Raw genomic sequence first — 24,129 nt, 5'->3', positions numbered from 1 at the left:
TTATATGAAAAAATAGAAGCAATGAGCCTATCATGGCAGTGAGGAAGGGCATAGGAGAGTCACTTTTTGTCCTGGCCCCTCAGATTCATCAAGGCTCTCAAATTTAATATTTTACTGTTACCTCCAAATGATGTCATACATCTAATCACAGTGATACTTTGACAGGATCAAGGGGTAATCTTCATCATATGTTTTTAAGCTTACATTCCAGATATCACTAGAAATTGTTTTTTTATAAATCCTGTAAATGCAAACTATACAATTATGACAATAAGTTAGCTTCTTTTAGATATGTGTTAATTGATTCAAGGAAAATGGTTAAAATGTGCTGCAGTTTTAATAACCTTATACTGTCCTTTCTTTATTATTGTACAAGAAATTTCAAAGCCAGCCATGTCAGAGGCTCTGCGTCACTAAAGTCCCTGACAACATAAATAGGAAATACGTATTAATTTCTCTCTCCTAGGATTTCTTTCTTTCTTATCCCATGACAGTAACATTTCATTTGGCTGCTGTTAATCAGGGAATTGAAAATGTGATACATTTTTTTCCGGCTAGCCTGCTTGTCAATGTCTTGAAGCTTTAACATTGCTTTTAAGGGAAATGCTTGTAAAAAGTATTAAAAATTCCCTTCTGTTGGGGCCGTGGCTCCTGTAATCTCTTGTCCACGACTCAGAGGGTCAGTGGTGTGCACACGAGCTTGTGTACCGCCATGTGCTCTGAGGCTGCATTCCTTACCTTTACACCAAATCATTCAGGATCTTTTCCCTTTGGAGTATTTGAGGCTGTTTTTTCCATGTGTCTGGGTCCCAAGCAGCTTTAATAACCCCATATGAACTTTTCCCTGTTGGTAGCATGCCTGCTTCTAGCATTGCTTCTGATATGTGTGGGCTGAGAAACTAATAGGAAATCTTGTGAGTAGTGTACATAGGTTCTGAGTGGGGAATTGAGAGTCCTCCCCCGTATGCATTAAAATGCGCAAATTTTAATATTAGACATTGTGACATCTCTGTGTGCCACTCAGAGGGCTTATTGTATTTAAGTGTGGATTCTTTGCTGTGTGCTGAACAGCTGAACTTCCTAGAAAAATAACTTTCCTTTAAATTAGATATTGCTGGATTTGGAATATGACCATTTACCATAAATAATCAGCTGTTTAAAGTCATCCTGTCTCCAGAAAAATGTAAGTTTCACAGAATTATCATTTAGTAATACTTTATTGTCATGACCAACATTTATAGTATTGTTGGGAGGCCGGGTAGTGAAAGGTAGTTTCATTTTACCTTAAGTTTGAACGTTTTTGTGATGTTAGCAAGTAGGAAAATATATGTTTTTTTCCCTGCTTTTCTTTGTTCTTCTCAGGGAGGTACTGGTAAGAAGTGAGCATAAGTAATCCATAAACTATACAGTTCATTCTGTATGATTGACTTGACTGTAAACTTTCCTGTATTTTTACATAGTGCTTGACTCAACTTTCTCAGAGCAGTATTCCTGAATATACCACTTTTCTTTTTTTTAATTTAATTAATTAATTAATTTATTTATTTTTAGCTATGTTGGGTCTTTGTTTCTGTGCGAGGGCTTTCTCTAGTTGCGGCAAGTGGGGGCCACTCTTCATCGCAGTGCGCGGGCCTCTCACTATCGCGGCCTCTCCTGTTGCGGAGCACAGGCTCCAGACGCGCAGGCTCAGTAGTTGTGGCTCACGGGCCCAGTTGCTCCGCGGCATGTGAGATCCTCCCAGACTAGGGCTCGAACCCGTGTCCCCTGCATTGGCAGGCAGATTCTCAACCACTGCGCCACCAGGGAAGCTCACCACTTTTCTTAGTAGATATCTACCCCACGTATTTTTCTTTTTGTACTTATCTTTCTTTTTCTTTCTGTTTCTCTCTGTCTCCTGATCTTGGTTTGGAACTAGGCTCTCTGTTTACTTGTCCTAACTGAAGCTCAGGCCAGCTCTTATATATTCAGGTGGCACTGAAGGGTTAAAACCCACTTCTCTTATCTCCATCCTCATTATTTACAAGGTGTGATTTACTTGGAAAAAACAAATATTCTAAGAAAAAACTTTTTGAAATTCTTAAGAAGTAAAAGGCCCTTGATTATATACTATCAGGAGGTTGGGCGATGGTAGAATCAAAATTCTGCTTCATAGAGTATGTTAGTGCATGTGACTCAAAAAGACAGTTTGGCAATTTTTCCACCTTAGCTGAAAGTTTTAAAGCTTCTTTTCTCCTCGGGGATAAGCTATTTTAACGACTTGTTGGACTGGCCAATACAATTAATTCTTAAATAATGTAGTTTTGTAAAAATGACCTTGATTTTAAAAAGTTATCATGTTCAGATTCTGATTTGTCAATCTGTGATTATAGTTACCTAGATAATGAGAGCTTATAATTTTTACTCAGTGCTTCTTACTGATTCCCACTAAGCCACCTCTCTTCTATGGAAATTATACACTAAAATAGTGAGAAAGGAATTCTCCTCTACTGTGGTTGAAAGTTTTATAAGCGTAAAGTAATATGAACTGTAGCCCATTGTTTTATTTAGGGAGAGGACTACTCGGCAGCTGCTTTTATGTTACATTTTTTTCTTTTTAATAATCAAGTCCTTACTTTCGAAGCAACACTTCGTTTTCAGAGAAAGAGAAAATAACAATTTTCTGAATGTTAGCTGTTTCAAATCTTGCTCTCTTATGCATAAACAGCAATATAGGTAAACGAGAATTAAGGTTAAATGCTGAGACCTGCATATTATTATAGTTGTCATTGTACTCATTGAAGAGTTAGATGAAACCTAATTTTTTAAAATTAAGACTCTGTTGGGATCAGTTTTAGGTTGACAGCAAAACTGAGGAGAAGGTACAGAGATTTCCCATATGCCTACACAGCCTAGCCTCCTCCGCTATCACCAGCCCCCCAGAGTGGTACATCTGGTACAACTGATGAACCTACCGTGATATATCATAATCATCCAAAGTTCATTGAAACCTAAGGTTAAGTTCCTGATCCGGAAGTAGAATATCAGTTTTCGCAGCAGCATATCAACTCAAGAATGCTAAAATGATGTGTAAAGGATTTTCATCTTTGGTGACTGAATTCTTCCATCTTTTTGGGTTTGTATATTGTGGTCCATGGGATAAAAGCTATTAGGAAAAACAGTGAAACACAATCAGTGGTACTATACCCAAGTAAAATTTGTTCCTGGCTCTAATTGATTCAGAGAGAGAGACTATTTGACCGTGATTTACGCTCTTAATTTGGAAAGAAAAAAATTTCAACTTGAGATAAGATGTGGTAGATGAGTTGCCACTTGCACAGATTTGGGGACAGTACCTTCCAACCTTGGCTGCACATTAGAATTGCCTGGAGAGCTTTTCCAAATCCCGGGGCCCAGATTACATCCTGGACCAATTACATTAGAATCCTGAGGGGTGTGGGGGGTGTGGGGAGCGCAGTATTTTTTTTTAAAGTTCATTCTAATGTGCAGCCAAGGTTGAGAACCATTGTTAGAGAAAGTGGTGAACGTCAGGAGAGACTTTATCTTGAGTATCATGGAGACTTTATTTAGGCTTTTCACACTGTTTTAAGACTTTGGGTGAGATTTTTCAGGCTTAGGAGCATAATTCCTATTTACAGCTGTACTTGAGAATACATATGATTTTCATAAAAAATAAATGTACTATAATTGCCTTTTAGGAGCCTTCTTTCAAAATTTCCTATTAAAATGTTAATAGTAACTTTTTTTTATTCATTGACTTAAATCACTGAAACTACTAGTTTATTTATAAATCCATTTTATGGCATTTATACATTTTTAGGATTTTTAAAAGGTAATTTCTTGTAACACATACATCTTATTTATTGTGTAACATGAGAGAGAAAGAGCTTAGGAATTCCCAAAATGGATCCTTGATTTGGAAAATTAGAAATGGTACCATATTTTTTAGGCAATCAGAGTAATCAGTTAACATCATGCTGTTTATGAATACTATCAAATAGTGTTTTTCTATTTTTGTAAAGTACGTTTCTGTGGGATTGAGAAACTATGTGTTAGGAAATTTGGGGGAACAAAGTCTTGCTATCTCATAATGAGAATATTTAATTACAAAACATAATATTTTTGACCTTCAACTGTGTTTGCCAATCACTTATCTGAAAGACTCAGAAAAGCATTTGAACATCCTGGGGTTGCCATATCAAAATTGGAGACCATGGCAACCACTGCTATTTCTTTTAGTGTCCTTAGATCAGACCAGAGGAAACAGAACTACCCTCATGTTCTGGGTTGGCCATGGAGAACTGTGTTAGAATACGATGAATCAGGGATTCTGAAATATTGATTATTTCTAAAAGTGCTTTTCTCAGATATGTCCCTGAGTTATACATTGTATTTTAAAAGTTATAATGGTTTTCCCAAGAAAAATTATCCATTTGTTAATATCTCACATTGATTAATCCTCGGCTAATAATCAGAAAAATTATGGTGGTTCACTTTTTAAAATATGTAAATTAAGGTTTATGTTTTGTCATAACAGAATAGAAAATTTTAGGTGAAACCAGATGTTTCTTTTTGGTCACATTGTTTTGGTAGGACCAGACGGATTATACTTCTTCAGATCGTCATCCAAACAGAAAAAGAAAGGTAGCAGATACTGAATTTTGTAGTGTGTCTGTTTTTATTAAGTAACTTCAATGCTGCAAAAGCAAAAATAGAATATATTGGAATAATATCATAATGATATAATATAAGGCATATTTATATTTTCATATAAGCATTAAGATAAATGTAAATGAAAAGTCATTACTTTTATCAAAGTTTAAAAAAATTCTATGTGTTAACATTCTTAGTCTGTATATGTGCTTTATATTTTTGTACTTGCTCTGCTTTTATGTTCAGCAGAACTTTTCAACTTCTGTTGTTTTAGGAAAATCTAAAAGTTTCTATACTACCTGAAAGAAACAGGTTTATATTTGGGGAAAAAAGTGGTTATTAGGAAAACTAAGGTGTGTGTGTGAGACAGAGAGAGAAAGAGATAGAGACAGAGAGACAGAGAATTTTAGTACTCTAGGAATCTTGAAGTTTGATCTTATTTAACCCTTGTATTTTACAATAAGGGTGCTGAGATCCAGAGTTTTGCCAAATTCAATCTCCTACATAGGGACAGAGCCAGAGTGAGAATCAAAACTCTTCTGGTTCCCACTTAGAGTTCTTTTTCACCATAGCATGCTGCTTTAGAAAAAATAGGGCAACCGCAAATTTACAAATAATCAAGTTGCTTGATTAGAAAGCAGCAAATACAAAATATTGCCTTCACATATTTTATTTTGGTTTTGCAGCATTTTACAAAAGAAAAACAAAGGTTGCCTTTTGCTTTTTAAATAGTTGGTGCAGAAACTTTCTACCTAACTTTCTTATTTTTTCTAACAGCTTATATCTACATTTCTGAGTATCACATTTGTGTGTTCTGTAGATGTGTGAAAATTGTTAAAGTTTAACGGCAGTGAGTATGATTGACTCTCCTTTAACACTCTCCATGGTGTGGATGTGGTGAAACATGTTCCTTGCAGTGTTCATTATTTTAATAATGTAGTCTAACTCATATAATACAGCATCTGTGACAGTATTTGCAGTTCCATTTTGTTCTCAGTGCATTAAAAGATGAAATTTACAAGCCAGTTTTTATCTTTTTGCCAAAGAAGAGGTCCCTGATTAATAAAATCTTTACACAAAATAACTTTTTCTTACAACATTAATAATCTTGTTAACCTTTGGGATTCTGAACATTTATGTTGGGTCAAATTGTTCTTGCATATAATGTAAGCTTTCTTTTTCATTTAATGTGAATGATGAGTATTTTCAGATACACCACACAGTGGTGACTTACACTACTGTACTACTGTACTTATATATGAGATAGACTAGTTTTAGAGATGGCCACGAGACACTGATATATGAACATCAGCCTATTCATGGGTAAATAATGGCTTTTTAAACTTCTTTTCCAGAACAAAGGAAGAATTATGCACGGGATAGTGTCAGCAGCGTGTCAGATATATCCCAATACCATGTTGAAGTAAGATGCTTTGATGTTTGCTAACTTTAGAATGAAGCTTGAGGGACATAAAAATTGGTAGTATAATCAGAATTATGTTTTATTTCATTTCTATGATGTTGTAAATTGTGTTGACCTTTTTTCTTTCAGATTTTTATAAAGCAGATGTTAAATATAAAAGTATCTTGTTAATCTGTTTTCATAGAGAATAAATTAAAATGATAACTACTCATTTATCATTGTCAGCCTTATTTTGGTTAAAAACAGGACCAAGCCTTCTATTTTGTATTATGGAATCTTCTTGAAATAAGCCTTGACAGTTTCAGTGGATAGTTTAGTTTTACTTTTAGTTTTGTCTAAAGTCATTACTAGTTCTGTTTAAGCAATGATTTCTTTTTTTAGTTTTTCCTCTATTGCTGTTTTTTCAGATATTTGCTCTTAATTGGAATCTACTTGGGTGGACATTTGCTTGTTATAATGGAAAATATTTAAGCAGGGAGTAATTTTTGAACTGCTCTTATTTCCAAGTTTCTACCGCCTCAAGCATGCTTAATTACATTTAAACAGTTTTGTTTCAGTAGAGTGAAAAGTTTTGACAGTTGTTACAGAGTAGAATTGCTGTTGCTGCTGTCAATTACCAACGTCTGTAGTTTTCAAGCTGCCCTGCCTTGTAGATTGCCTTCAATTGTTCAGCATTTAAATAATCAAAATGGAATAAAATGGATTAAATAAAGAGAATGTTATTTAATCTGTTTAGAGTTTGTTTTTGTCACGTTTATGTAGTTCCACAAGGCTCAGTATTAAACAGATTTAGATATTTTATGGTTCAAGGCATCATTTCCTCTATTCAGCAAAAACCTGTTTGACCTTATTATCCCTATAAGGTAACCATGAAGTTCTAGAGTACTTTGTATTTGTCTCTCCCCTCTCTACTAGCTGACTTCAGTTAGTTTAACTTTGCTATTTTTTTGGAAAATGTTTACTAAGAGACTGTGTGTATTATGTTTTTTCTTTTTGCCAATCGTAAGCACTTGACTACCTTTGTTCTGGATCGGAAAGATGCTATGATAACTGTTGACGATGGAATAAGGAAGCTGAAATTGCTTGATGCCAAGGGCAAAATATGGACTCAAGATATGATTCTTCAAGTGGACGAGAGGGCTGTGAGCCTGATTGATTTAGAATCGAAGGCAAGTTGGAAATATTTATACTATTTTATTTTCAAGAAAGTCCACAAATATTTATGTTTACAATTAGGTCAGGTTGTTTGAAAATGGGTAAAAATTTAGTAACATAAAATATTCTTGTCAGTTATTTTGAAGAAAAAATGTCATACTTTATGTACTTTATGCATGCGAAATCATGTTTTTAAACTAGAGATAGAGGGATACAATGTTTTTTTAACCATGTATGATGAGATGGAAGAAGTGAGGAAAAAATGCATAGTGCTAAAATAAGGCCCCTGGGGACTTCCCTGGTGGTGCAGTGGTTAAGAATCCACCTGCCAATGCAGGGGACACGGGTTCGATCCCTGGCCCGGGAAGATCCCGCAGGCTGCAGAGCAACTAAGCCCCGTGCGCCACAACTACTGAGCCTGCGCTCTAGGGCCCGCATGCCACAGCTACTGAAGCCCGTGCGTCTAGAGCCCGTGCTCCGCAACAATAGAGGCCACCGCAATGAGAAGCCCGCACACCGCAACGAAGAGTAGCCCCCGCTCACCGCAACTAGAGAAAGCCCGTGCGCAGCAGTGAGGACCCAATGCAGCCAAAAATAAATAAATTAAAACAAATAAATTAAAAACAAAGAAACAATTGCGCTGATACCAAAAAAATAAAAAAATAATATAAATAAAATAAAATAAGGCCCCTGTAGGGCACTATTCTTTATGACACATATTAATTACATGCTAGGCCAAACCATATCCCAGTAATATGGTTTGAACCGCAGTGAGTGAATTGGGATAAAAAGGTTTGTGTGTATGTACATTAACTTCCACCAGGCCAAGACTGGGCACCTTTCTGTTACACAGCTACTCGGGTAAGATGCTGGAGCTCTTAAAAAAGGCCTTTTCTGAGCTCCATCATCTAATAGGCGTTTGAGTTGCTAAGATAAAGACAACAACTCTTTGTTGTCTGATAGGAGTCAGGGTAAAATTGGCCCTTTCTTTCATTCATTCATTGAATTCTGTGAGAGAATAGCAACTGAGAGCTTCTCTAATCCTCATAGTTTCAAGTAATTGTAGAGGAGGGGTATTATTTAATTTACTTTTGCAAAGAAAGAAAAGTTATTATCTCTCTAGTATGGCTCAGAAATTTCATTCTAATTTAATGGAACCTGCATTTTTTTGTTTCACCTTTTCTGGGTCCCAGGGAGTCAGGACTTAGAATAAATTTATGATGTGATGTCTATGTGCTGTCTGTAATAAAAGTTATTGTTATTTTTTATGTTCTAGTTATCAGGGATATTGTATTTTGTTTACTTTAAAAAACTCCACAGTTTCTCCCATCAATTCCATCATGACACCACTCGCTATTTGTGTAAGGCCATTAGTGTTAGGATAAGCACCTTAAATATATCTCATTAAATAATATTCACTTTCACAAGACCAAATGTCTTAATCATTTTGAAGAATGTATTTTTTAGTAAGATTCTTCTGACCATGCTGTTTGACATTTTTGGCTGGAAAAACTTACATAGTGAATTTTTTCATCTGAGAGATTCACTGAAATAAAAAGTGTGCAAATGATGTGTTATTCTCAGCCTAACATTTGTGATCACTGAAGGTAGAAACTAAGAGTATGACTGTACAGTGTTCAAGTAAAACAAACAAACAAACAAACAAAACCAAAACTACATAGCCACAGGGAAAAGAATACCAGGTAATATGGTGAATAATTTTGGAAAGAGGGCTCAGTTTACCTATTCTGCTCTTAAAGGCATCATCTCTACCCCATAATCTTAGGAAATCAGTAATGCTAATTTCAGTATTTCTTCTGTTTATTAAGAACACAACTACATTCCTTTGTTAAATATTTCCATTTTTGTTGCTCTTTCTCCCATCCGCCAGGCTTGTATCTTTGCTGCCTACTTGTACCTACTCATCCTCCAAATTTACCGTGTTTACTAGCATCCATTGTCAATGTGATTTGGATACTTTAAAAATTATTGGTACGATGCCTAGAGCTCTTTGTGGGATAGATTTTATATAGCTAATGAAAAATAAGTCAAGTTATATTTTTACTTTGTAGAATGAACTGGAGAATTTTCCTTTGAACACAATCCAGCACTGCCAAGCTGTGATGCACTTGTGTAACTATGATTCAATTCTTGCCCTCGTGTGCAAAGAGTCAACTCAGAACAAGCCTGATCTTCATCTTTTCCAGTGTGATGAGATTAAGGTAAAAGAATGGTGACTTTTCTTTCCCTTTAAGCACATGTTCCAGCAGCTTTTGGTTATCTACTTCAATCACATGGCTAGTAGGTACTAGATTTTTTAGTTTCTTAGGATTTTGTAAGGAAAACAGATACCTCAGTATCTTCCCTAGGGTTTCCAGGCTAAGTAAATAAAGAGGAGATAGAATAGTATTTAAAAAAAGAAATCAGATACATTCTGTTTATTAAAAAAAAGGTGTGGATAATACATTAAATTCTTCACTGAGGGACTTGGACTTATAATTAAAGATTGATTCTTCAAAAGTCATTCTTCATGGACAATAAATAATCATGCCATCCTATTTTACTCTGCACTAATCACATAGCATGGATTATTGCAATGAAACACTTGGACATTTTCCATGATATCGATTTAAGGTTCACTGTTTAATTATGTGACTTGAATAATTGCTCAAGATATGTAATCCCCTAGTGATAATGTGAAAAGAGTTGAGCATAGTTACCAGTAATAATATGCCATACGCTCAAGATTTGTATTTCAAAATACACTGTAATTTTCAAATGATTATAATTTGTGATGCTTTATTGGACATTAGAATTTATCTTCAAACTTGAATCTTTATTTCATGAGTTGATTTCTCTAAAAGGGAAATCATTTTTGGTTGAGTTGATTGGTGCTTCGCCAAAGCAGTGTTTTATCACTGTGACTGCATATTATAACATATACAGGCAGTTTTTATCTTATAAAGAAATGCCGGGAGATTAACATAAAGTGTCACTTGATCTTTTCTGTAATTCTTTGACATTAAAATATGATAGGTAAATTAAGATTGACTATGAATTGTGTATTTTATAATTTTCTTTTTATTTCAATTTGTGTCATAAATGACTTTCTAAAAATCTTACTTGAAAAGAATGGTGGCAGTAGATAATTTGTATACGTAATGTTCATCAAACTTTTATATAGTGCCTTTTGAAAGTCATAAAGTGTATTAAGAATTTTGCAAGGTTAGATTTATTAAATCAGTAAGGATTAAGATGAATATTTTGCTCTGAAAATATAGTGAAATTTAATTCAAACATTTTAAAAACAGAGATCTATGCTAAAAGACATTTTAAATCTGGTGTTTGCTTCAGTGCTCTAAAATCCCTCCCTGGAAACTAAGAGTTATTGGGCTGAGTGAAGTTTCTGGATTTCAGTTTTGAGGATGAAAGGTTTGCTTTATTTGATAGGGCATGATGATATTGATGGGTCCAAAACAGATTTACTGAATGCTGTTTTGTCCTCATTAAAACTCAAGGACCACTACACAGCTATATGCATTTACCCATTGGTGCACATATGAGATGGATTTTTTTCCTTGCCCCATGAAAAATATAAATGCAATGAAATATGTGGTTTCTTTTATATGGGCCATCTTGCAACATCAGTTTTGTGTTTTAAAGTTTCTTTATCATGGGACTTTACACAATACTCCTGTTCACCTCTGTAGTAAATTTTTTCTTAGAAATATGATAGCCAACCCCACACCCTGCCCATAGGAAATTCAGGACTCCTAGGCATCTTCAGTTTTATTTTCCCACATAGTAGAAAGCCTTTGAAATGACGTTTGTAATGTCTACCTGAAACTAGAATGTTCTGAAGGAAGTGAAGCTGATCTAGGATGCATTAGCGCTCTCATTTAATAGCCGTGTGACCTAGGCCAAGTCATCATATAAGTATTCCTCAGGTTTATTAATTATAAAACAAGAAGAACAGATTATATGATCTTTAAGTGTCCTTTCAGTTCTAAAATTTTATGACTACCTGCGCTTATGGTAAAAGAGTATAATACATATGTATGTATATATGCATATATGTATTTGAGAAAAACATACGTAATTACAGAGAACAAGCAGGCACAACATAGAAGATAAATACATCCCAGCAAGAACCTAATATACAGTAATAATCACGGGCTAAATAAACTTCAGAACCAAACAAAATAAATTTCTTAGCTGCTAATCTCTTATTGGTTCCCAAGAAAACCGAATTAAATGTTCAGGGGTTATTGTTGGAAAAGGATCGGAAAAGTCAAACCATTTGGAGCAAGTTAATTTTTATTAACCTGCAGTGACAAAATAAAGAGGTTATCACAAAGGTCACAACCCAGTGTTGGGGTCCACCCCGTGACAATGTGGGTTTGTCTTAAACTGGGAGTAGCGCTGCTGGAACTGAGTGGTTTCCGCCGGTTAGTGAGGGCCCAGTGGATGGGGAGGATGGGGGAGAGGAGGGGTGCTGCTTCACGTGCTTGTACTTCTGATTCCTTCACTTCTTCCCAGGCAGAGGTGTTAACCCATTACATTTGCAGCATGTGTTTATACTTTTAGCATCTGCGAATCCTTTTTCTCTTTGCCTTTATGCAAGTATAGCTTTTTTTTTAAAAAAAAGAAAAAACTAAAGGAATCTGGATTAAATAATCTTTAAAAATTCCTTCAGTTTTCCAATCCTGTCATTACAAAGTTCACTTAAAAAACTGGAAGAGTTATGTTTCGAAAGCAGATTAAAAAAAAAAAAACACGCTTCTTTGCATCAAGACATTTATTGTTTCGGACAGGGAACATAATCCCTTTTTCTGTTTTAACCTACATATCAAGACAAAAAAAAAATCCATAAGCCCCCAGGTAACTTGTCTTTCATTGCAGGCAAACCTAATTAGTGAAGATATTGAAAGTGCAATCAGCGACAGTAAAGGAGGGAAACAGAAGAGGCGGCCTGATGTCCTGAGGTAAAAACATTAAAAGAAATTAAGGGCTAGAATTGGTGTGTCTTTAAGTCTTTTTTTTTCCTCTAAAAATTAAAAAAATATATATTTTCAGTGAAGGTATATTATTCTATTTTGCAGATTGCAACCTGTAATCTCAACTCATTTGCTCTCCCAAGTTTGTCGGTGTATGTGTGTGTGCCTTTTCTCTCCATGATTCTGGTCTTTCTCTGATACGGCTCCTCCTACTTGTGTTGTCACAGAGATTTATGAACCAATGTGTGGCATTTTAAGGGAAGGTAGCCAAAGGGACTATAAATAGATGTTAGGTCTCGAGTTGGTTAACGGCCTTTGCAAATCATAGGGGACCCAGAAAAAATGTTAAACCTGGTTTTCAGCTGATTTGAAAATGTTCTATATTTTTATATTTCATATACATTTATAAATATACATAACATGGCATGGTTAGGAAATCCTTGTTTTTCTACCCCTTGACATAGTTCTTCTTGAAGTTGAAGAACTAATACCATAAAATTGAGAGAAGTGATGTATTGTAGAAATAGAGATGGTGGAAATTCAGTTTGTTTTCGTCTGTTTTTAGGATGATTTCCAAAGCAGACCCTGGTATACCGCCTCCACCCAGAGCTCCCGCCCCTGTGCCTCCTGGAACTGTGACCCAGGTGGATGTTAGAAGTCGGGTGGCAGCCTGGTCCGCACTGGCAGCTGACCAAGGGGACTGTGAGTATTCCCAGGGATTGGTACTTATTTATCGTTTACTTTGAGTTGTGACCTAGTTCTCGCTTTCAAAATCTGATGCTGGTTTCTGAGCTGAAACTTGAGGTTAGTTTTGTAAAAATAAATCTTTCGTAAAGGAAAGTTAAGCCTTGGGCACTGTAAGATTATTGTCTCTGAGAGTCCAGACCAGTCTTTTAATAAATATGGTGTTAGGAGTAGACTCTTTTCTTTCTAAAGCAGTCAAAGAGAGGAAGTTTGACTCAACTAACAATTAAAAGAATGGTAATATTATATATACCAAACAGGAGATGATCAATATTTTAAGATAATACTTCAAGTTCTTTGCATTACTATTATCTTACCACTGTCCTCTTTTGGACAAACTGTTTGTGGTTACAAGGACAGGATGTCAGGACAGGGGTAGGGCGGCGGAAAAGGGCTAAAATGCATTCACCATCGGGTAAACTTGCCCAGTGGGCCTTATGTCTGTACCATCATTTTACCATGACATCCTTCTTTAAAAACAAATAATCATGGCAAAGAACATAGTGTAACCTTTTATATGACAGAGTGTTTTACTAAGTCTGAAATTTTTATAGCTGGAAAATGCCTTAAAATATGTTTGGTCCAATCTCTTCATTTTAAGGGTGAATAAATTGTGATCCAGTGAGTCTGAATTTGATGGAGACCATAGCCTAATTCTTTTGCCTCCTAGTTCAATGTGACTTCTTAAATCACTTATCCTTTATCTAATAAAGCATTATTCATGAGAATCTAACAATGTAGTTAACCTACAGAACTTGATTACCAAAGTGAGTGATACTGGACTGTACTTTGAGTCCGGTGAGCCAAAATTTGGGCTCTGGAGCAAGACAGGGATCTACCTGTGCGACCTTGTGAAGTTATGCCTTACTTGCAGAATGGGGATAATAATTCCTATGTTGCTGTGAGTCTGAAAGCAAATAATGTCTATAATAGTACCTGGAACAGTATAGTAGACATTCATTTTTGCCAGATTGAGTTCATTTTATTTTATCAATTGCTTTCCATTTTATTTAGATTCCCATGTTCTTAAAGTTATTTTCACTTTACATATAAACCCAGCTACCGAACAGATGAAAGAAAGAAATCTTGGAAGCACCCGCTTTTCAAAAATAAAGTAACAGAATTATTATTTACTGTAATTTTATAGCAGTTTCTGTCTTTAGGAATTATATACATTTCTATCAATCCACTTTGTATTTACAATTTTATGTTTAAAAACTAAACGGGAGTTTATAGTGTTTTTTACTTCTTGTGTACTTACAATATTTTTGCTATTGTTACTATTTTGTAGAGGGGATATAGGTTTTATTTTGAGAGAAGTCAAAATGGTTTTTCTTGAAGTTGAGGAAGGATAAGACATCTTAAGTTTTCAGACATTCTGAATAAACCTGTAAAAACATCTGTAAAACCTAATATAATTTACAACAACAAAAATTTATTCCCAGGAGTTTCTGAGCCCTCATTAGATTTTGTCTGAAATACTCTGTGCAGTCTCATCTATTTAAATTACAGTTAGGTAAGGTTTTCAGAACTTCTAGTTTACTACTAGGTCAAACAGAACACACCACTTACCACATGAGGTTCTGTCAGGCTCCAGGCCAGCGTGTAGTTGGAAAGCCCTCCAAGAGGAGTATCCCTCTGGTCCCTCTGAAGGCTCCAGCTGACTCAGGCTGGACAACTTCTTTGGATCCTTAATGTAGCTCTACCCCTGACTCCAGAATAGACCTCTGTAGAATAGTGGCAGTGGGATGCGAGTAGTGCCGCAGATTATGAAAAATTCAAGAAATACTGCATCTCTCTCACTGTGCCCTCCGAATGATATTTTGGGGCCTATTGGAGTTCCTAATAGCTGTAGTTCAGCTTCAACTCACTGCTCTCTGGAGTGCACTATAGCCAAGACAGCAGCTAACCATGTGTAAAACAGCCAGCTAACTGGCAAGATTTCATATGTTGAAATTTCACTGATTAAGTTTCGTAAGACTGAGTGATTTCTTCCCTTTTTTTGGCAAGTATTCCATTTAAGGGTGAAGTTAGGCATAGAGGAGGCATAGCAGTTTTCAATATTTTTTGCAGTTCTCTGTATTGAACATCATGAGTCATGATGCTCCATCATGAGTTGTATCTCCATTAGTGATGATACAGTTTTTCTGTTTCATCCATCCATTTTTCTTTCATTTCATCTACTGAGAAATCTTTGAATGAGTATCTGTGTTTAGTGGAAGTGTTAACTGACCTGTACCAGGACGGAGTTCATGATAATGATCACGATTAACATCATGGTCTAGCCAACTGAGCTAACGTAACACCTCAAGACTTTGGTTCTTTAATTTGAAAATTCTTGTAGGTATTTCTACTTATAAAGCTTATGGCTTAAAATGATAACATTGTGGGTTTTAAGCTTAATTAGACTACAATTTTAGAAGCACTTTACTATCAGAACCCCCAAAGCTTTACTGTTGTCATGATGTTGGATGGTATGAAAATTAGGAGCTTTAGAACTTAGAACTTAGTTGGCCCCTTTTAAGAAGTAGGTGCTTAGTGTGGGTTTATATTTTTTTCTTGTGTAGGAATTAAAGGGTACTAAGTTAGGGTTGGTTCCACTGGCAGCTGACTTTGGAAAGAGAGAGAATAGAGGGGAAATTACAGTGTAAATCAATCCCATACAAATGGAAAGCCAGTACTGCAGCTCTGCCAAGTGTGGTAGCAAGGATGCACGTCAGAGATGATGGGCACAGCTTTGATTTTTGTACCCAGTGGAGGTGTTTCCTTTTGCAAATGATGCTCTTTTCTAGCCAATTTGCATGTTTGATTATCTATATTGGTATCACTTAAGCAACAGGTTGAAAGATATATGATTCTCTTTTCTTTAGTTGAGAAACAAAGGCATTATCATCAGCAAGAAGAAACACCTGAGATGATGGCAGCTCGCATTGACAGAGATGTGGTAAGTGAAATAGTCATCTTTATATCATTGGCTTTTTTTTTTTAAGAGGAAAAATTATTAACAGGGAAAATTAAGTTGATTTAAATAAAGGTGTTTTGTGGAAACTATATTTTCTCTTTCCAGTGGTGGTTATGCCCTTTGAATTATTTTTTTAAACTATTTTTGCCTTTATGCCAATATTTAATTAGTAGACGAAGGCTGTGATAGAACTAGAATATCAACTGGTTTGCAAAGGAATTTAAGCTGAATTATCAAGATTTGAGGGGTTTTTCTTTTCTCATAGTTTGTAACCCATGATTGAAATATCTTCTAAATTTGTCTTCCTGGCAGTTATTCTAAAATATTTTATAATGCCTGAAAGATAAAAGTTATGTGGCATTTCTTAAGGGTAGATAAGTACATTTTAATGCTTTATAAAGGATAAGGCTATATTTATTTTTATTTCTCCATAGTAATTTCCTTGCAGAATGACAGTGTCCTGTGACATAATCATAAAATATGACATCAGCATAATTAGTTTTTATACGCTACTTATGTTCTCAGCTTATTTGGAAACAAATATTTAGAGGAATTTGAAGTTTGGAATTTAATTTTTACATCACAGTATTACTTGTTAATACTTAAAACTTTATTTAATACTTAAAAGCTTATTTAATCTCAGTTTTTACTCTTTAGTTAAAAGAATGTCAAGTTTCACACATAAAAGAGAAAGTCTAGTAAGACTATAGTATGTATAATATAATATGTATAATATAATATACAATATAGTATAATCAAAGTTGATCTCATGATCTCTGAAAGCATAGTGCATCATTAATTCTGTTTTACCCAGAAGAAATGCTTATTAATGCCTATTATTGCAGATTATCTATGTGTTTATTAGGTTATCATAACACTCTATAGCCCTTTAATTCCATGAAATAGCATTGTCAGTGCTTTACTGGAAAATTTATTAGAAAAACAGAAATGATCAGTGCTGTTCTAACAAACTGTTTCTTGGAAATTTTTCCCCTAACTTTATGTGGGCGAGCACAGTGAAAAAATCAGAGTAATTGAAAATAAGTAATAATCTGAATAGATATTGTGAATGCTTTCTTTATGGTATTGAAAATAGAACAAAATTAAGCTAAAAAAATGTAAATGTTAGACTTTAGCCACAGGTATATTTAGTTCAAAACTTTTTCTTAGAATTAGTGATAAACTTGAAATTTGCATGCGGGAGGTGTTCCTTTTTCTTTTCTTTCTTTCTTTTTTTTTTAACTTTCTGATTTTCCTTCACAGTGTACAGCTAAGGCAAAAATAGTTTTCCCTTGTTTTATATTTTATTCTGTAATTTCTAATTCCAGCAAATCTTAAACCACATTTTGGATGACATTGAATTTTTTATCACAAAACTCCAAAAAGCAGCTGAAGCATTTTCTGAGCTTTCTAAAAGGAAGAAAGCTAAGAAAGGTAAAAAGAAAGGACCAGGAGGTAAGTTGGATTTTCTTAACCTTCTAAAGACCATTCAGAATGCCAGTGCTAGGCAGAGTTTCTGCCCTTCTGAGCTGTTCAATAAGACTCCATTGACCAGGGACCAAGGTCCCTTTTCTGGTTTTGAGATAGCGCCAGTGATGTAGGCAGAGATTAAGATGAGCCTGGGGAAGAGTCCATTTGGTCCCAAGTTGGCCACAGTAAAGAAAGACTCTAGGACACTTTACCTAAATTACAGAGACTCTGAGATTCAGTAGTGACCATCTGTCTATAGTTTTCATTAGTCATTATAAAAGTAATGTCTGTTAAAGAAAGTCATAGCAACATTCTTCCCATATTTGAATTTATTTAATTGTAAATATAGAACCTCATTATTTTGTTAAATAAAAGGATTGACTTTTCTCATTAAAATAGTTTAAAATGTCAGTGGATTTTAATTTCTTATCACAAAACACGAAACAGTACATTCGGGTCACCTACAAGCAGTTTTTAAGTATGCTGTGGTTCAGCTATTTAAAATGACCTCAAAATGTATAAAATTATAATTACGGAACAAAATGGTATAGATTGAAATACATAAGGGAATAGTAAATAAATATTCCTTTTATTTCACATGACTTCCAAATCTTTCTCTAGCTCTGTCTATATCATAAGCATATGACCTGTAGACTTGTTTTCTAGATGGATGTATGTGGATATACCTCACCTCCATACGTTCTGAAATCAAGTGTTACTGCTTTCTGATGTCTCAAACCACTTACTCCTCTTGTACTGTTTACGAAGGGTATACTATCTTCTTGGTCATCCAGATTCAAAGCCATAGATTTTTTTTATGAGTCCATTCTCTAGCTTATAACCAACATTGATTTTATTTTTTCGGTCCCTTGTACCCAGTTTTTTCCCTTTTCATTTTCATAACTAGCACTGCTTCAAGCTGCCTCCTTTTTTACCCAGCTTTCTAAGCAACCCTCAAGGCTTTAGTCTTCCATTCTGTGAGGACAGTCTTCTTAAAGCTCGAAGGCGGTCACTTCATTCTTCTGCTGGAAAGCATGTTAATCCCATGTTCTATTGATATAAGTCAAACTCTGGCGGTTGAGGTCTGGCAGTCAAGGTCATTCACAATCTAACCTTGATCTGCTTTTCCATTCTCATGTTTCTTTGCTTTTATGTTTGTTGTTTCATGTACATGCAATTTCCTTTTTCCATGTTTTTGCTAATGCTGTTTTTATCCAACCATGATGTTTTTCTTACCAAATTGCCCTGGAACAAACTTTTCAAATCCCATCTTAAAAGCTGCTTTCCCCGCAAAACATCTTAAAGAATACATTTCCCCATCTGTAGTCTCTTTTTAAACTCTCAGTTGACATATCTCTGTTACTTATTTGATTCATGTCTTCTATAGATTTTAACGCCTTTAAGAGTAGAGCCTGTAACTTATACATTTTTATAGTCTTCACGGTGATAAGCGCAATGATTGGTACATAGAAGGGCTACAATATAAATCTATGGAATTGATGAGTATCTGGTAGTGTCTAAGGGTAGAGGAATCCATTTCAAATGCTGGATCACCTTAATTTGTTACAGTCAGACTATGAGATGTGGGAGGGTAACTAGGTAGCATGATATCTGATGTGATCATCAAATTTTACAAACATAAATGTGTTTTTTAATTTTTTTCATTGAATAAGTTTTCTTGGAACTTTGCTCTCATCTACCCCTCGTCCCATTTATTTCTTTAGAGGGTGTTTTAACACTGAGGGCAAAACCTCCACCTCCTGACTCATTTGTTGACTGTTTCCAAAAGTTTAAACATGGATTTAACCTTCTGGTAAGTGAAATTTATTTATATACAATTAAGAGAAACAAACGGAAGAGATCAAAGTCTAGCCAGGATGTACCTGATCAAATTAAGAGATTAAATTGTTGTTATAGATTTTTTTTGTATGTGTGTTTTGATTTCCCTTTAATTAGAAGAGCAGATTGCAAAAATCTGTATATCTAAGAGATTTAATCAGAAAAGAATGACTCCAGTCTTTTAAAATGAAATTCTCCTAATCTAACTCATGCATGCTAATTAAGATACAAAAAAGTGAAACTAGTAGTAAAAACCTCTTCCTTTGAGTCTATGTTGAACCTTTTTGAATGTCTGCCTTCGGCTCAATTACATCATGGTAATAGGTTTGCCTGATTTTTTAATGTTACAGGCCAAATTGAAGTCTCACATCCAGAATCCTAGTGCTGCAGATTTGGTTCATTTTTTATTTACTCCATTAAATATGGTAAGATTTTGTTAATTTAAGAAAGTAATTATTCTTAGCATCTTTTCAACCCCACGTGTCTGTCTAGATTATCTAGACAGTTTTTCTTCATTGCCTTGCATGGGTACTATTTCTTTTGCCATCTACTGTGAACACTGAGGATGTGAAATTTGAGAGTTTAAAAGAACCTTAGAAATCATCTAGTCCAAACACCTTATTTTATAGCTGAGGAAACTGATGTCTCTGATAGAGCTAGGGAGATGAAAAGAAATAAACATTTATTGGACACTAGTGTTTCAGTATATACTAGTATGTAATATAAATGGCTTGAACAATATAGAAAATTTTCTCCTTCTCACAAAATAAGCTAGGTGTGAGGAGTCCAATGCTGGATGGATGTCTTTGCTCCATGAAGTTACTCAGAGATCCAGATTTCTTTCAGTGAGGTGTTCCTCCATCTCCTGAGCTATCTCTGATTCAATCACTTGTTCATTCATTCATTTGTTCAACAGATATTAACTGAGAGGCTGCTATGTGCTTGCCATTATTAGTAGCTCATCAGGAACAAAGCACATAAATTCTTATCGGGACTTATGTTGTAGTGTGGAGGGGCAGTCAATAACCTAAATAATATATAAATAATTCACCCAAAATAAATGCTATGTGGAAAAATACAGCAGGGAAGGAGAACAGGGAGTGCCGTGTGTGTGTGTGTGTGTGTGTGTGTGTGTTGTGGAGTATTACACTTTTTGAATAGGGTTGGTTAAGGGAACGACTTACTGAGAAGGTATCATTTGAGTAAATGAAGTTAGGAATGAGTCATGTGGGTTTCTGAAGGAAGAGAATTCCAGACAGAGAACAGCTAATGTAGATGCACTGAGATGGTAACATACAAGTCATGTTCTTGGAAGAAATAGGTACAGTGACTTGAATAGAACGAGGGGGGAGATCTCAACTAGAGGGAGATGAAGTCAGCAAACAGGAGGACATATCTTATTGGTCTTTATAGGTCATTGTGAAACCTTTGACACTTTGGGAGGGGTTTCAGCAGAAAAGGATTGCTCTGGCTGCAATGTTTAGAAATTTGAGGGAAGAAGGGACTGAGCTGGCTATGGAAATAATCCAGATGGGAGATTATGTTGTTTGGACCAGGTAACATTGGAGGTGGTGAGATTTCATTCTGGTTATTTTTTTTTTAATTTTTTATTTTATTTATTTACTTTCTTAATTTTTTTCTTTTTTTTGGCTGCGTTGGGTCTTCGTTGCTGTGTGCACACTTTCTCTAGTTGCGGCGAGTGGGGGCTACTCTTTGTTGCGGCGCATGGGCTTCTCATTGCAGTGGCTTCTCTTGTTGCAGAGCACAGGCCCTAGAGCATGTGGGCTTCAGTAGTTGCGGCACACGGGCTCGGTAGTTGTGGCTCACGGTCTCTAGAGAGCAGGCTCAGTAGTTGTGGCTCATGGGCTTAGTTGCTCCACGGCATGTGGGATCTTCCTGGACAAGGGATTGAACCCGTGTACCCTGCATTGGCAGGTGGATTCTTAACCACTGTGCCACCAGGGAAGTCCCTCATTCTGGTTATTAAACAGAAGCAACACAATTTGCTGGTAGGTTGGAAGTGTTGTATGAGAGTCCAGGATATCTCCAAAGTTTTGTCTTAAGACTGGAAGGATGGACTAATTATTAACTGAGATGGGGAAGACTGGGGGTAAGACAGGTTTGGGCCAGAAGGTAAGGAACTCACTTCAGACAATGTCAAAAGTGACTTATATCCAGATGGAGAAATTTGCATTGGTAGTTGAATGTATGAATTTGGAGTTCAGTGGAGAAATCAGGCCTAGAGTTATAAATCCTCTGCATGCAAAGCCAAGAAATTGGATGATGTCACTAAGGGAGTGATGATAAATAAAGAAGAACAAGGGCTGATGGAGCCTTAGGTAATTTCAGTGATTGGAGAGTGAGAAGAACCAGCAAAGAAGAGTGAGAAGAAGCAGGAAGTCAGGAGAAGAAAAACAGGAATATCATGGTAGGTATTCTGTAAGCCAAACGAAGAAACTGTTTCCAAGAGGAGGAATTGAGATACTCTGTCAGGCATTTCTATGGTGGAAGCTGACTTACCTCCATGTCCTGTAACAATAGTACAAAGGCAAAGAATTGTCTTTAAGGAGGTGACTCCAAACTTAGACAATTTCTGCTATTATCCAATTGGCGGGAACTTCCTCATATGGCCATCCCTAATACCAAAGGCATGTAGTCTCCACCAGAGTGGGTATGTGTCCATCTAAAATGTAGGGGCTTCTCTTTCTAGAAGGGAGAAGAAGAGAATGGATACTAGGGGGACAATTGTCAGTCTTTGGGAGGCCCATATGTGCCAGGTCTAGTGATGTGTACATAATACAGATTTTCTCCCGGAAAACTCCCTTCTTGCACATGTGTTTTTTTACATAAGGTATAATTTTTGAAGATAACAAAATGGTGCATTGGGAACAATTCCTTTCGTGAAGGAGCTGGATGTTTCCATGAGTTTGTCCAGCAAAAGGTTATACCACTTGTCTCATAGGCCGGGATCCAAGATACACATTTTCATTTTCTAGATTTTCAGTACCTAGGTATGCTCTTTTCTTATATGTTTAATGAAATAGGTACAGTAATATACTTCCCTTCCCATTTTCTATTTCTTATATTTGCAAACGGTCTAATAGTGGTTTTTCCAAGCTAACATATACCACCATCTTGTCCACAGGACAGCTGGGAGAATTAGCTGAAATAACATTTGAGTGCAAAAAGAAAAGTGCTGGGATTTGGGAAAAGCACGGCAACAGAAAGCAGATGGAACAGCTGTTGGCCTTACACACAGACAGATTCCAAAAGAGACTGGGCTACAAATCACCCTTTTCTACAGTTCCACAAGACCACAAATTTGATAGGTCTTTCCTCCTTTTGTGGAGAGGGCAAGTGAGAGAGGAATGGAAAGAAGGCAGAATCTCTTTCTTTTAAATACTTCTCGGAGGACAGAGTTTCCTATTTGATGGGCCAAGACAGGGATGTGTAGACTGGTTTTGAATGGTTCATCCTGTCAAAAGAGCAAACAATTGCTTTGTAGAATAATAATAGCAGTAATGATAATTGTTAGTAGTGTGATTATTTCCATGATTTTTGTTAAAGGGTAAGAATGGTAACTGTGAAGCAGATAAATTTCACTAATTTGATTTAGAGCATATGAAGACCATGGTCATTGAGTTCTTTAATCTTTATAAAAAATGGAGCAAATTCAAGCATTTCTCATAGATTTTGCTTGATTATCAGAAAAAAATGAGACAAAGGATCCAAGTAACAAAAAGGGATAAATCTCATCCTTCTTTCCCCAAGGGTAACTAGACAAGACCTGAAGTAGAATATGAAATGAATATTGCTTACAAACATAGGAAAGTACGTAACCTTATCAGCATGAATGTCAGAACTGGGTGATAAGCAATTGGAAGGTGAAAGTCCGAGCCTACATCAATAATTTATGAATGCTTCCGTATGCTGTTGCTATAAATAGAGTATCCGATTTCTACTTGTTTAGTTATTGTTGAAGAATTGTTGCTTTTTAAGCTCTTTTAAAAATTAGATCAAGGCCATCCATATGCAAAGAAAGTGATGCTAGCTCATTAACAAAATTTTTATTCTTTATTCTTCAACACATTTGATACTTAGTTTGAGTGTTAGGAAGTATTGTTTATAAAGCAGTTTTTGCCACCTCTTCTCATTCCTTTCACAAGTCTTTCACAGATCATAAGCAGATATCTAGACATTACACAGAGTAGAACTATAAAATAGTGGGACTGGTTTCCCTAACACACAAAAATTAGTCTTTGTGATCAGGCTATGTATCTGAAAACATTGCTTTATTTTATATTTTCTTTTCTCAAAAATGACTCCTTATTAATGGTCTCCCAAACATAGTACTTCTGTTGCTTCTTTTAATGTTCTGTCTGCGGAGTCCCAGACATTTCACTTGGACAAGAGAGATGGAAAGGAACATTAATTCAGGGCCTGCTACCAGTCAGACAAAATTTAGTGGCTTTAAACCTTGTTGAGTCCCTGCCTGTATCCTCAGCATCTCCACGCAAGCGTACCCACAGCACACACGCAGGCATATGTGCCTACTTACATTCTTCAGAGGGAACTATGGCCCATAGCTTTTTATTTACTTTCCTTTGTTCCATTCCCTATTCCCACTGTTAAACCAAAGATCTTTAATATTTCTTTACTTCCTTACTATCCCTGTCAGTTATTCCTGCCTATTAATTAGAGCTTATAGGGCTTGGACATTAAAAAAAAAAAAAAATCACTATGCCAGGCTTTCAGGGTAGGTTTTGTTCTCAAATAAGGGTCTACCCACCTCCTTTATCCTTCATCTTTTCTTTCACTTATTCTCATTCATTCCCCTAATGCTGTGTCTTCTGCAGTTCAAAGTCAGATAAGTTTTGGTCCAAGTTCTC

At 35.7% G+C, this 24,129-nt stretch overlaps 1 protein-coding gene across 6 annotated transcripts in view; it reads left to right on the top strand.

Annotated features, from left to right (window-relative positions):
* EPS8 (epidermal growth factor receptor pathway substrate 8) overlaps positions 1–24,129 on the top strand; it is a 198,008-nt gene that overhangs the window by 134,785 nt on the left and 39,094 nt on the right. For 4 of the 6 annotated variants that reach the window (XM_036865576.1, XM_036865575.1, XM_036865577.1 and 1 more), the window contains 10 exons: positions 4,591–4,641; positions 6,006–6,073; positions 7,081–7,242; positions 9,301–9,450; positions 12,131–12,213; positions 12,791–12,927; positions 15,840–15,913; positions 17,260–17,386; positions 19,126–19,214; positions 19,591–19,665. In XM_036865576.1, the coding sequence (XP_036721471.1) occupies positions 4,591–4,641; positions 6,006–6,073; positions 7,081–7,242; positions 9,301–9,450; positions 12,131–12,213; positions 12,791–12,927; positions 15,840–15,913; positions 17,260–17,386; positions 19,126–19,214; positions 19,591–19,665 (1,016 nt within the window). The remainder of the gene's footprint in view (positions 1–4,590; positions 4,642–6,005; positions 6,074–7,080; positions 7,243–9,300; positions 9,451–12,130; positions 12,214–12,790; positions 12,928–15,839; positions 15,914–17,259; positions 17,387–19,125; positions 19,215–19,590; positions 19,666–24,129) is intronic. The other 2 variants (XM_036865579.1, XM_036865578.1) reach the window with 1 other exon arrangement.

Source organism: Balaenoptera musculus, chromosome 10, assembly GCF_009873245.2.
Source record: "Balaenoptera musculus isolate JJ_BM4_2016_0621 chromosome 10, mBalMus1.pri.v3, whole genome shotgun sequence".
NCBI classification, from domain to species: Eukaryota; Metazoa; Chordata; class Mammalia; order Artiodactyla; family Balaenopteridae; genus Balaenoptera; species Balaenoptera musculus.
Note: the sequence above shows the minus strand (reverse complement) of the source record. Positions and strands in the feature narration are given on the sequence as shown.